Source organism: Convolutriloba macropyga, chromosome 2, assembly GCF_964194025.1.
Source record: "Convolutriloba macropyga chromosome 2, txConMacr16.3, whole genome shotgun sequence".
Taxonomy (NCBI): domain Eukaryota; kingdom Metazoa; phylum Xenacoelomorpha; order Acoela; family Convolutidae; genus Convolutriloba; species Convolutriloba macropyga.
This window is the reverse complement of record NC_134469.1, coordinates 60,489,272-60,503,378: the sequence shown is the minus strand read 5'-3', so window position 1 is coordinate 60,503,378 and position 14,107 is coordinate 60,489,272. Positions and strand designations below refer to the sequence as shown.

Sequence of the window (14,107 nt, the reverse complement as noted above, 5' to 3'; positions counted from 1 at the left end):
GGCTGCAGTAGATTAGCGCTCCCACTAATCGTTTGAGAGCAATTCGTTCGAAATTGGATGGTTGTATTAAAATTTTCTCATTCTTCCATTTCAAGCAAATTTCTGATAGGAAAGACAATTGAATCACCAGGTCAAATAATTGTTTTCTTGATTGTTTTTCCGAGGACATTCAAGCTACCTTTTTACTCTTGACTTCTAATTCAGAAATTGAGCCGCTCACATAATTGGCGGTAGTTTTGTACAGAGGCGAATGAAAACGCCGAAAGTGGTGCTTCATTCTTTGAATTGCTCTTAACCCCATTTGAACTCGTTAAGAAAAAATATTGAGGGTACTGCTCCCTCCGGCGAATAATGTTGAGAGCCGTTCGTGGATTTGTAACCGCTTTTTAGTTTTGTAGATTTCCTTAATTTTTTGTTTTTACTTCCTTTTTTTCTCAATGGATTATTCATTTTGTTTTATTTTTTAGGTAATATATCTGATAAGAGTGGATTGTCGAGGCCCGATGTTTAGTTTACCCTGTCCGAAAACTACTGTGTATCTGATAATCGGTTTATGTTTTTAGAATTACCTTCTGGGCAGTCAGATCTCTGTTTCTCAGGCTTCCTGTTAAATTTTCTGTCTATTTAGGGTTAATTGACAGCTTTTTTAGGGATAATTGACAGTTTTTGCTCCAGTAATATTTAGTTAAAGTTAGCGTTGTCATGGTTTTTAATTTCTTCTGACTTCATTTTAGCTTGTCGTCTGCTTGTAATGGATTTTTCTTGAAACCATTTGTTCATGCCTTAAAGGCTCAAAAGACGCTCAGTTAATGATTTGCATGCGCTGAAGATAATATCTTCGCTGAAGTTTTGAGTTATTATGTTCATTTTGGAGGTTTCTTCTGTCATGCATGGCGTACCTCACTCAACGTAGTTCTGCAATTAAATGCTAGATTTAGTAAAAAAAATTGAGGTGAAAGACTATCTATTGTTTAAGAAATGCCGATAGTGATGAGGCTTCTGTGGACTTTGATGACATTTAACTGGCAATGTCAGTAGTTCGCAAAAAAATGTTTATTGCAGTCTGCTAAGGGGCCGGCTATTATAGGGTGTCTGTGTTTTTACGTGGTCGAATATTTATTTTTTGCGCTTTACCTTAGTTCACTTCTTGCTCAACATTTTGCTTGAAATCTTTTCAATTTCTCTAGGCTAGTTTCACTCTTCTCATTAGCTCTCTTAGCAGAGCAATCGTAAACGAACAGAGTCAATATCGAGAAACGAAAGCCCAATTTTAGATGCCCGCTTCTTGAACGTTGTTTTTATAAGTCTTAGCAACTATCTCTAATGTCTTTTGGTATTGTTACCAGCCCCTGTATCCTCGCATTATGAAAGTATGTCTAATTTTGACTGTCTAATTTAGAAATTTTGACTGTCAGCTGGCTATATTTAAGTGTGTATGTGCGTGTGTTTCAGTTTGGTTAAGCTTAAACTAATTAGCTGTTCTTCCGTTAGCATTTTTCAATCTTTTTTATCATGAAAATTTCGAAAATGAGTTTTTATTAACAATCAACAGTAAAAGTTCACTTTCTAAGCGTTGTATTTATTGATACATGTATCCCTGAGCGAACAGCTTTTATTTTTTTTATAGCAATTAGAAGATAAGGGTTGTTTTGGTTAAAAGCCGCCGTTTTCTTCGACTGATATTATAGCGCTTTTATTTTTACTACGTGAAACAAAATTTGTTTCCCTTAACCTATTATTGCAGCTTTTGTCACATTCTGTACCAAATCGTTTCGATTTCTCTAGGAATTTTCTCCTGCCTGTTTTGAGTGCTTTAAAACAACAGTTGCTCAGCAAGACCATTTGAAATGAACAGAGTCGATATCGAAAAATGGGATAAAAAAATAGAAACCGTAGAAGCCAATAAAGCTAGTTTAAGATGACCAGAGTTAGATCTTTATTCTAGTTACGTAGTTTCTAATATGCCTTAATACAAAATCCGGTCAAAGTAAAACGCACTTTTTACATTTTTGGTAAAACAGTAAATTTTTTTCCGATCACAACCAGGTCGTGGGAATCAACGACGCCTATTTTCCGAAAATCTGCTCTCGGCTTCTGTTGCCGTGTTTGAATCTATCGTGGAAAAATAATTGTATTATTGTGCTGTTTTCCTGCAGGATAAACACGGAAGGAGTGCGTACAAAATGGCTATGCTAAGCCGCAACAGTGAAGTGAAAGACTTAATGGAACGTGCTGTAGAGGTTAACAACGGCTCAAGAGTCACTATTGAAAACAACAATAATAACAACAACAATTTGAACAAAATCAGCAAAAGCATGCGAAGTGATACTCCTCCCAACATCAATGAGAGAGATAGTGCAATGTCTCCTCAATTGACGCGAATTAACTCTTTTCTGTCCCAGAAACCAAGTGCAGTTGAGTTCAGCTCTGCTTTAAGACTCAGTAGCAAAAGTCAAAACTCGCCCAGTCCTCCCGCCATCCCTAGGCGAGAAGCACCACTGCCTCCTCCAACAGAAAATGGCCATTCCGACCATGCTATCCATGGCGTTGGGGCCTCACCAGACCTCGACCTTGTTCACTCACGCAGTGCTGAAATGAGCAATATCAGGCAAGTTGTCGTCAGCAGTAACAGCCATCACCAAATTGGCACAATTGATGGGAACCGAAGCGATCACAGCAAAGTCACTGCGAGCCTCTCTTCAGAGAGCCCGTTCTCGTCGTTAGATAATAGCACAGGAGAAAAAGATACAATGAAAGAGAAATTTGAGCAGTTAAGAGTCACTTCAGAAGCAAAATCAACTCAGCTGCTTAGCAGAAGCTTAGAAACTGGCAATCTATTCAGTATAATGGGGTTAGGTGGACATTGTGGGGCGATGAATGATGCTGAAGGGAGACAGTCTGTCGAGATTGGCACCCCTATTACTAACACTAGTCACAACATTCTTCATCATCATCAACAACAACAACAGCCTCTGCAACACGACTACCCAAACCTGGCGTCGTTTTCTTCCACCTCTTTATCACAAATTCCAAATCATCAACCAGCATTCCACCAATTAACACAAAATAACAACAGCCAACAACTGTCCAATTATCAGCCGGCGCTCCTTCAGCAACCTTCAACGCCACTCCACGGCCATCACCGCCACCTCCATCATACTCAGTTGCAGCCCAGACCAGAGAGTGTACCTATCAATATGATAGCCACGTCTCACTCTCATTATGTCAACAATTCACCTCAATTGTCAGATACGCGTGTCTCTAACGAGGCAACGCCAGCAGTGCCCAAAGGTCAATCAGTAGGGACCAAAAAGCCAGATAACCCAATGTACATTGATGTGAGGCAACTGCAGAAAAGCATTCTGATGCAGGCTAGGAAACAAGAGCTTGAAGACCGCGAGAGGAAAAACAAAAAGCGACGGAAGAGAAACTTATTCGCTAAAATCCACGGACTTCTTAGCTTTAGTAAATCATCTAGCAAGACTAGCGAAGAAGCCGATAAAGCGGGTACAAAGACAAATGGAGCATCTGTTCTCTCAGATGATGAGTTCTCGGTTTCCGCTTTTGCAAACAGTAATTGCAATACTCCTCGTGCAGACCAGTTTACAAATGTCAACCAGTTCTCTTTCGCGTCTCCAAATGTTTCACGTAAGAGTGACTCAAAGATTGGTGACTTCACTAGAAGCAACCAGAAGCGTCCCGTGTCAACTGATAACACCATATCGGACAAAAAGTCTGCAGATTACAGACGTCTTGTGGATCTGAGCCACATGAAGAACGTTGACCCTTTGACCTCGCGATCTTTCCGTAATTATGACAGGCTAGGTGCTATCAAGGCAGCACGTGCAAAGCAGCAACAATCAGCTGGAGCGCATCGAAATTACGTACCTCTAACATTCCAGAGTGGCAATCAACCCAATTTCCACAATATAAAACCCAGTATGTTGCCTGGAAATCAAGCAATGGCTCTGAGTAATGTCAGGGCTACAAACCAACCGATACTTCCAGCGTCTAATTCAAAGAAAAGTTATTACATCTCGCTGGCAGAGATCAAAAAGGCACCATCCAGAAAACCACCGGAGGTCCCAGAGGACGCGTCAAAGTGGTTCCAACCGCGAAGCAGCAAACCTCCTGAGGTACCCTTGAGGAATCCGAGACAATTAGCAAATGTATTCGAGCATGTGAATGGAATGTCAAAAGTGGTAGCGCAAGCCCAATTGCCGGGTCAGTTTGTGCCGAACTTCTCCGATTTACAAGGGGGACCCTACATTCAGTCGTCTAAAGGCATACCCGGATCCAACTTACAACAGCAGATGAGAACTACTTCAAATTCGGGCGTGGGTGCTTTGAGAAACTACGTCAACCAGCACGAGATGGCCCACAGATTTCAAAGCCGTTTACTGAATACAAGGATGCTGGAAACAATAGAAGAGCCCACAGGTCTAACTCTGGAGAGCAAAGATAGCCTGGAGTCTTGAAGGGAACTCACTCATTTATCCAAGATGGAGAAATTTGATCGAAATATTCACTCATCTAAGCAGTTTAAGCTGATATTGATCAGCCGTCCATTAGATTAACTTTTATATTTAATTTAATTTTTGTAAGTATATTCAGTCAGACCTATGATCACTATTCAAATGTCTTTCGTACCTGTATCACTTTGTGAAACGATTTGCTTTTAGTAAACAGTTAATTTAAGCTGATCAAATTGCTTTCTTCTATTTTTAATTTTTATAGTCTACAAAATTTAAGCTTTCTATTTGCCGTCTTTTGACTTGTCGAGTTGAGCTACCATAGTATTGAACTGAGGCCCAAAGTTGGTAGCTCAATAGATGGATTGCGCTTTCGTTCATTTCTATTTATTTAAGAACTGGGAAGTATTATATAAATGAATTGAAATAAATGAAAATTTTTAATTGCTCTCAAACGAAGTTTTTAACAATTATAGTAGTCCTGTGGTCTTTTATGCGACTTTTTGTTTGACCGATTTTTCTTCTGACCTTTTTAATTGCTCTCGAGAAGCAATAGAGAAGCAATTATTTTGAAGAATTTTTTTTGAAACGTGTCTTTTTATGAGAAGCAATTATTTTAAACTTGTCGTTTTATGCATTTTTTTTTGCTTGACCGTTTTGCGCTTTTCTTCTAGAATAATCTTTGACTTCTCAAGTGTTTTTTCACGCACTTCTTGATTTTTGAGGGGTTTCAATTGCTCCCACTCGGAAATAAACTTTGTTGTTTAACAAAACCGAGAGTAGATGAGAAGGCCCTGATAGAGGAGTGGCTAATACCTCCGTCGAGGTGACGGAATCGGACTTAGGAGGTCGGGGTTCAAGTCCTACCTCCGCCTGAAGCTTTTTGCACCCATAAAGAAAAATGTATCTAGGCTACACCACCTGAAATAAATTGCGCCGCCTGCCATTCGACAGCAATTTTTCCGATGTTAGTCGGTTTCTGTTCAACTTTTCGTCCTCAGAAACGATATAAACAGGTAAAGCATGGAGGGCATTAAGTGGCGAGCAGCTCTTTTAGAGCCTTACGCTTTACTAATCTCGTAAGTATGCGATTGACCGAAACTGTTTTGAGGACACGGTTTCAGGGTGTGACGGACGGTTTTTAATCTTCAAAGTTTGACCCCCTCCGCTCATTCATCCCCCCCAATGCCTGATCTCCCATCCACTCCGCTCACCCCGTACCTTTGGGTGCTAGGATCCGTGCGCACTAGCTGGCTACTACCGACCGAAGCCAACCGCTCGCCGGTTATTTAAGAGAAATTTGCCTGAAGTTAGTGGGTTATGTTTGAAGTTATTTGATTCAATTTATACTTTACTGATTTTTTGTTTGATTGGGTTTTAGTAGAGTTTTCTTATTGTTTATTTGAATGTTTTGTGTCTGAGCTCTTGGTTTCTGATGAGCGCTGAAACTTGGTTTCCGATTCCTGGAATGATTATTTGATGTTTACTCACTTTCTAAATGAGAGAACCTCTTTTGCTAATGCTTAGTTCTGAATTTTGTTTTGGTCAACTCAATTATAGCCGATCGATACCTTTTCCAGAGATACAAAGAAACATACATTGGAGACCGGGTTATCATCGAAAAGGTCGTCAAAAGAGTTTTATTTCAAAAATGAGCGCGAAGACAAATGGAACATCCGTTGTCTCAGATGATGAGTTAAAGACCTGTTTACACTTTTTTCATTACTTTTGAAGTCAAATTGAAGTAATGAATTTGTTACGACGAAACAGGAAGTGTAAAGAAAGTGTAGAAAATGTAAGTCGTGCGGTGGGAAATTTTTTCGCTCTAATTTTAAAGTAGAGTAAAAAACTTATTTTAAACAAAAATTCGCTTTCTCAATTGTATATCATGTATGGCAATTTCAATTTGACTTCAGTTTTAACAGTTTGTTTTTGCGTTTTGTCGGTTTTTTCTAAAAGCTTCTCTGAATCAATTCCTAGTTGTTTTTAGTTCTAGCCTTTTGTTTAGTCAATGAAATTTTTGAATTGTAGCTCAGGACTTGCTCTGCTTTGTTTTGTACAATCCAACGAATTTGGATTGTATTGATGCTCCGTCGTTTTTGTAAGATGTTTTCAAACTTTTTTCCATGACTGCACTTTCAAAACGGGATAAACAATTAAAGCTCTGCGGGCATCTAGTTTCTTTAGAGGCCCTCAGCTGCCTTTAGTAGTCCTTCAACTGCTTGGAGTGGTGAAGTTGCTGCGAAGGCTGTCGTTCACTGTTAAAAGGTCGTTTTTAGGAGTATTGTGCGATTTTCACGTTTTTCACCATTTAAGCAGTTTTATTAATTGTATATCAGTTGTTTTAATCCGTGTACTTTTTTTTTGCTGCCATTGTTCTATTGATCTGTTTGCCCTATGCAGTTGTTCTAAGCTTTTCGAACGTTGTATTTTTTGATACATGCATCACAGCTAACAGTTCTTTTTTTATAGCAATTAGAAGATAAGGGTTGTTTTTTTGTAGCCACCGTTTTTCTTCGCCTGCTATTATTGCGCTTCTATTTTGTATATTAGGTCTTGTCCTGCTAAAATTGTTTACTCACTTCGTCAAAACCTTTTTTGTTTTGCTATACCTTAGTTCACAACTTGTCCAATATTTTGCGTGAAATCCCATTGTCGGCTTTAGGCTAGTTTAATTGATCGAAAATGAACAGTCAGTATCAAAAACAAACGGGATAAACTAATAATGTCCAGTAGAGGTGCTCGCTACTTGAACTTTGTTCTAGTAAGCCATAGTTACGGTCTCTAGTGCTTGTTGTTATTAATAGCCGCCCTCATCTTCTCAGCCGGCTATTATAGCGCTCCTTTTTTTTTTTTTTACTTCGTCGAATAAAAAAATGTTTCGCTTTACCTCATTTTGCCGCCTTTTCAGCATTTTGCGTGAAATCTTTTTGACTTCTCTAGGCTAGTTTCTCTCTTCTCTCATTCTGCTAAAAGTGAATTTGAACATCAGCTGCTCAGCAAAGCAATTCAAAATGAACAGAGTGAGAATAAATTGAGGTCAGAAATAGAAACGGGATAAACCCATAAAGCCCAATTTTAGATGCCCGCTATTTGAACGTCGTTCCTATAAGTATTAGTTACCTCTCTCTAATGCTTATTGTTATTGATAGTAGCCCCTGTAGCCTCTCTCTAAGAAACAGAAGTATGTTCAACTACGAAATGCCATCAAAATAAATCGGACTTAAAAAAATGTTTTTGTACAAAAATCTTTTTTTTTCAATATCTTCTGTTATTTCAATCCCAATCATGCTTATTGGAATCAACGGCGGCTATTTTCCGGCAATCTGCCGGGTATGTTTGATAATAGCCCCGCTAATCTTTCCTTAAGAAACAGGAGTTTTTTCCAAATACAGACTCTAAAATAGCTCGAATTTTGAAAAATAAAAATATGTACATTAATCTGTTTTCTTTTTTCTGTAACTTTTATCCAAATTGGGGTAATGGGAATCAATGCAGGCAATGTGCCGGTGTTTTTAGAAGTATGCTTGGATATTGTTCTTGGTTGTGAAGAAAATAAACATTCGAATTGAGAAGTTTTATCAGAATAAAACTGAAAAGACGTCCTGCTAATAAATTTTTGGAAAGTTTGTGTATTGGTATTCTACCGTTTCCTTAAGCTGAGCGAAGTTTTTTCACGACATGAAATCTGATTTCTTTCTTTTCAAACATTGACTTCTGATTTAGAAGGTGATGTCATTTCTCCCTCTTCAGTGAAGGATAATAGGTCATTTTCGTGAGTAGATTTAAATCACACGTGAGTTAACTCGCTCAAAAAATGGCTTGCGTTTTGCAACTTAAATTTAATTTGAAGAATTTTCATTATTTTCCGTATCTGTTCGCATATTTTTTCTACGGCAGGCAAATCTTCTTTAGCTATTCTCCAATCTGTTGGCTATGTTTAAGTAATAGACACCTTTTTGTCAGCAGGCTATTAAAGCGGACCTAATCGACTCAAAGAGGAATACTGGAGAAGTGTCTTCGTTTAATCAATTTTATAGGTGTAAGTTGGTGTAAGTGGGGAAATTGTGGAGTGGTTTGGGTGCTGAAAAAAATAAAATTTAGAGCGAAAAGAAAATGTATTCTTGTTCATAACGCTGTTTTCGAGAGCGAGAATTGTGGCGTGAGAAAATTTCTGCATGCGAGCAAAAATTTTTGTTAACTTTAAAAAAGTTTATTGAGTTTTTTAAGAACTTTTTTTGTTTAGCGGTTTGATTATGGTATTGCATCATTTTTAGGTTTTGTTTTAATAGTGGTTTGAAGATTTTTTGTAATTAATGTCAGTTTTATTCTAATTTGGAGGTTTTTAAGCTATTTATCTCTTTTTAGGCAAACTTTTGCCAGTTTTTGCGTATTGTTTCGTTTTGCTGTCGTAAGTAGTATTTGTAAAGACACCTATTACTTACGGAGTTTCTAGATTGCGAGTGATTACGGTCTTTTTGCAATATCATTCTTTTTGTTAAGAAAAATTACAAAAAGTCTAGAAATTTTGAACTATTTTTCTTGAGTTTTGGAGTATGTTTAAATTAGCCTATTACTTGCTGATTGCTGTGCAAGACATTTAAATCTCTTATGGCCTAATTGACTTTTTCAAACTGTGTGCCCTTGTAATATAGGAAAATTTGTTACTTCTTACTAGGTTTTTGACGAAGTTGTTTTTAAGAACCTATTTTTTCACGAATTGACTTCAAATATAAATTTGAAATTTTGATGTGTGACTTCTCTAAGCTATTCTCACTCTTCTCCCATTTTGCTCTGAGTAATTTAAACAGTAGTTGCTCAGCAGAGCAATCTAAATTTAACTGTTGAAGCCGAAAACCAATAATGTCCAATTGTAGATGACCGCTATCTAAACTGTGTTTTTTATATATAAATCTTAGTTAACATCTATGCCGTTTTTATTGATAGTGGCTGCATATTTTCCCTTATAAAGAAACAGTATGTCTAATTAGGGATTGATATAAAAATATTAAGCTTTTCAATAATATTGTGCAAAAATCATTTTTTCCCTTTTTTTTCTTTTTCAATGGCGGCTATTTTCGGCAATCTGCCGGGTATGTTTAACTTTTGTTGATTACAATATGTATCAATTCAAAAAATCTGATCAATTCAAACAATGAGAAATAAAGGGAACTTCTGCTGGACTTATCTAAGGTGACCGAAACCCCAGATTAATCTCCAATACTTCACGCTGTCGTTTGCAATTAAAGAACTTGGCAGAACTTCAGGGTGACTAAAACGAACTAGATTCTCACAAGTGATTTTGCTCTTCTGAAAAAGTTAACAAATCTGGTTGGTAACTCTAATGCAGAAATCCAGCTCGTCAATCATATTCATGACAGCGTTATTATTTAACATCGATACCTGAGTTGCTTTCTCAAAATTGTTTGCCTCAACAAAAAGAATATAAATTGTTTCAGCTCAATTTTTTTATGTTGTAGGGTTTCTTGGTGTTAAATCTAACTCAGGAGTGGAAGTCAAAATTTACTGGTGATCACAATTATCTTACTATTTTATAGTCGTGAAAGGTGCAATTGAAAAAAAATCGAAAAACATTTGATTGTTCTCTTCAATGAACTTGGAACAAAGATAAACCAAACCAAAATAAACATTAGCCTTGACAGTGTTGGTTTCCTCTTTTTCCGGGAAAGTGTTATCACTTCAGTTTTGAAATTTTCTAGTCTAATGTTTGAACTATTCAAATATTTGATCGCTTTTTCGTTTTAAGATCGACTTTGACGCGAGATTTTCTCTAAAGCCTTTTGAGCATGTTAATTTTAGTAATTTTATAACATAAGCAGTGTCCCTAGTTGTTTGTGTAGAGAAACCAAATTATATTGAAATATACTTTTTTAATAAATTGTTTACTAAATATTTGAAATTGAAATATTCGTTATCTAATATTAATTGAATTCCCGATCAGAGCAGAATTTGATTACTGAGCTGCATTAATCAGTTGAACAAATAGAAACCTTTGGACTCGAATTAAACTTTGACCTCACAATATTGTACATTCGTTTTTTTTCTAGTTAAGCCGTGATGACAATTCTCCGATGCATAAACAACCCTTTTTACATTTATGCCGTCATGCAGTCCTTCCAGTCAAATTTCGGTAGCTAATATAGATTTAATAATAAAAGGGGACCTGAAACTGTTCTCTAAAGCCGCGGAACTCCTCGGCCGATTTCTGTCATCTCTTATTTAACATTATTGTTTATCACTCTTGTGTGTTTTGTTTTAGTTTTTGAGCCGATATCGAAAATCCAAGAACGGATACATTTTGGACCATCAGTTCATGATTGATTGTCAAAAGCTTTTGATGGATCTCAAAACTCAAGTGTAGTAATTTTTTCTGTAAAAATGACAGGCTAAGAATGCTCGAAGGACCCAATGGTTTAAGTTTTCCAAGAGCAAGAAGCCCTTTAAGACATTCATACCTAATTACAAACCTAAAAGAAAATGTGATTTTGTGCCGCACTTTGGGGACGTCCATATTATGATTTCTGGTTTCCCGTAATTTGCCTGCTTTCACACAATTTTCCTAGTTTAGTAACCTTAAATTTAAGTAAATTAACTTTTTTAGGTTTGACTGTAACAATTTCATTGAAACAACACTAATAATAATTAAACAACACTGCATACTTCAGCTCTCAGTTTGAAAATATACGAGTGATTCTGGAATGAGATTTTGCCTACAGTTATCCGTTGACTAATTGGCGGAAAGCTATTTTTTACTTGAAAGATTTTATCCGTATGACTACAGCACTTCTGAATTAAATTGTCCCTCTTTTCGTTTAAGAGCCATTGTTCGACATTAGTTGGATTATTTTTGTCGATAACAGAGGATGTTCGTGCGAAGTGGTTTTACATCAAGTTTTAATTCATTCTCCGAGAATCCATAACGCAACTATTTCCAATTTGTATACTTTGTGATCTACGCACGATCTGACAGAATTTATGGCAAAGATATTCGGATAACGAAAAGATAATTCACAGGAATAGGTTTAAAAGAATTTGAAGCTTCTGTTTCACAGCAATTCGGGCTCGGAACAGAAACAATCAAACAAATAGATAGATAGGCTGAAGGAAAAAACATCACCCAGAAAGATGAACAATTAAAGAAAGACAGACAGGATTTCATGAAAAACGACGGTTACCCAATTTTGTCCCTTGAATGTAGGAGCCATTTTCAGCACCAACTTAGAGACAAACCCGTGCCCCTCGCGCAACAGTCATAAGTCCTATCTTTTGCGCTACCGATGCGTACTGCTTCTGTCAATTGCACTTTCTACATCAGCCAATTATTGGTCAATGGTGTTTGCTATGCTCCATGCCTAATGAGCGGAAAACACGTGCAGATTAAATTTTTTTAATGGCGTTATAGCACGAGGATTAATAATTACGGACCGTTAAAACACGTGGAGGAGCGCTGTTGACCATTTCGTTGATGTTCGTCCTGTATTTAATGATGGGACTTAAATAAGTGAAATAGATGAAACTATAAATTTTGCTTATAACTTGATGTGTGGCTATCCACCTCTCAGATTTTGAACGCTTTTGATACACTCGGTGAAGTTTTGCTTCAAACATCCGTATGGCTACAGTGCCTCTGAAAGAAATTGCCTCGCCTGTCGTTTGAGAGCAATTATTCAGCATTAGTTGGTTGACGATAACAGATGACGTTCAATCCAAGTGGTTTTACAGCAAGTTTCGATTCATTCTCGAAGAATCAATACCACAACTATTTCTAATTTGTATACATTGTGATCTATGCATTGTCTGACGGAATGTATGGCAAAGAGTTTTGGATATCGAGAAAATAATTTAAAGGGATAGATTTTTTTAAAGATTTTAAAGCTTCGGTTTCGCACGAACTCTGGCTGGAAAATATGCCCCTTGTTTAACAGCTCTAGGTTTTACGGGTTAGGCAACCAATGCGTATTGATTGCGTCTATTACCATATGTAACAGCATTTTTTGTTCAACGACTTTTTTTGTGTTTGTGTTGCATGTTTAGGGAGCGCCAAGACTTGTGCAGAGAACTACGTCCTACTTGGTAGCATATCGAGTATCAAACCGCATTTACTACGTTTGGATATTTGTTTAATGTTTAAGGAGCATTAAAAAATGCGAAAACTAGGAGATTAAACATGTTGACATAACCTTTGGGTTATAATTATTGTATAGATATAGATAGATACAGATAGACGAATTTAGAAAGGTTTTTTTTTACAAAGAAAGAAATAAAATGAAAGAGATAGATCGAAAGAAACAGAAAATAAAAAAAGATAGACAAGAGTGAACAAAAAAACAACAATTTGGTACCCATTCAGGCGCAAACCCGTGCCAAAAAAAGCCAAAAAGCCGTGAATTTTTTTGGTGTTTTGTTATTGATATTCTGCGTGTTTGATTAAACGCAAAACTTATGCAGATTTGGAGCTTAAATATGGCGGGTATAGCACGTCTCAAAATATAATTTTTACGCCAAGCTGTTTGTTTACGGACTGTTTTTTTTCAGCTTTTTTTTGGTGTTTCTGAGTTGCAAACAACTCTGGCTGGAAACTATGCCCCTTGTTTAACAGCTATAGGTTTTACGGGTTAAGCAACCAATGCGTATTGATTGCGTCTCTTACCCTATGTAACAGCATTTTTCGGATCAATGGAGATTTCGTTTCGCGTATTTTGCTATGCTGCATGCCTAGTGAGCGGAAAACATTTGCAATTTAAAAGCTGAAATGTGGCGTTATAGAACGTCTCAGAAAACATTTGTAACGCTAGGCTGCATGTTAACGGACCCTTAAAGCATGTGAAGGAGCGCTGTTGACAATTGCGCTCAAGTGCGACTTGCATTTAATGATGTGACTTACTTAGGTGAAATAGATGACATTATAAATATTGTTTATAACTTGATGCTAATCTTCCTCTCAGAGTCTGGACGCCTTTCGATAAATCTGTCTAGTCTTACCTGAAACAATTTTTGTATGGCTACAGTGCATCTGAATAAAATTGCCCCACCTGTCCTTTGAGAGCCATTTTTCAACGTTAGTCGGTTGAAGTTTACGATATCAGATGATGGTCAGGCAGTGGTTTTACAACAATATTCGAATCATTCTGGAAGAATCACTAACGCAAGTATTTACATTTTGTAAACTGTGATATATAACTGAGAGATTGTATGGCAAAGGTTATAGGATAACGAGAAAATCTTGCAAAGGGATTGAAGGTTTGAGTGAATATAAAGCATTTGTTTCGCGCCAACTCGGGCGCCAAGCTGTGCTTCTCGTTTAACAGCTATAAGTGTTACCGCTCATGCTTCTGATGTGTATTGATTGCGTTCATCGCCATATGTACCAGCATTTTTTGTTCTAATTTTTTTGGTTTTCTGTGTTGATAGTTTAGGGAGTCTCAAGGCATTTAGTACGTTAGGATGTATGTTTCAGTGGGAATTAAAAGTGCGAGGAGCTTAAACATGCTGACATAACCTTAGGTTTATAATCAATTTATAGATATGGATATATTCAGATAGATGGAAGAAAAAAGATAATGATAATAAAGAAAAAATAAAGAGAAATATAGAAAGAAACAAACAATGGAAAT

General features: G+C 36.9%; 1 protein-coding gene across 1 annotated transcript in view; it reads left to right on the top strand.

The window, feature by feature from the left end:
* The window catches only part of LOC142334570 (uncharacterized), a 66,270-nt gene extending 61,506 nt beyond the window's left edge, over positions 1–4,764 (top strand). Inside the window, exon 9 of the mRNA XM_075382701.1 lies at positions 2,157–4,764. Within this exon, the coding sequence (XP_075238816.1) occupies positions 2,157–4,478 (2,322 nt within the window). The 3' untranslated portion in view covers positions 4,479–4,764. The remainder of the gene's footprint in view (positions 1–2,156) is intronic.
* Positions 4,765–14,107: the final 9,343 nt, after the last annotated feature.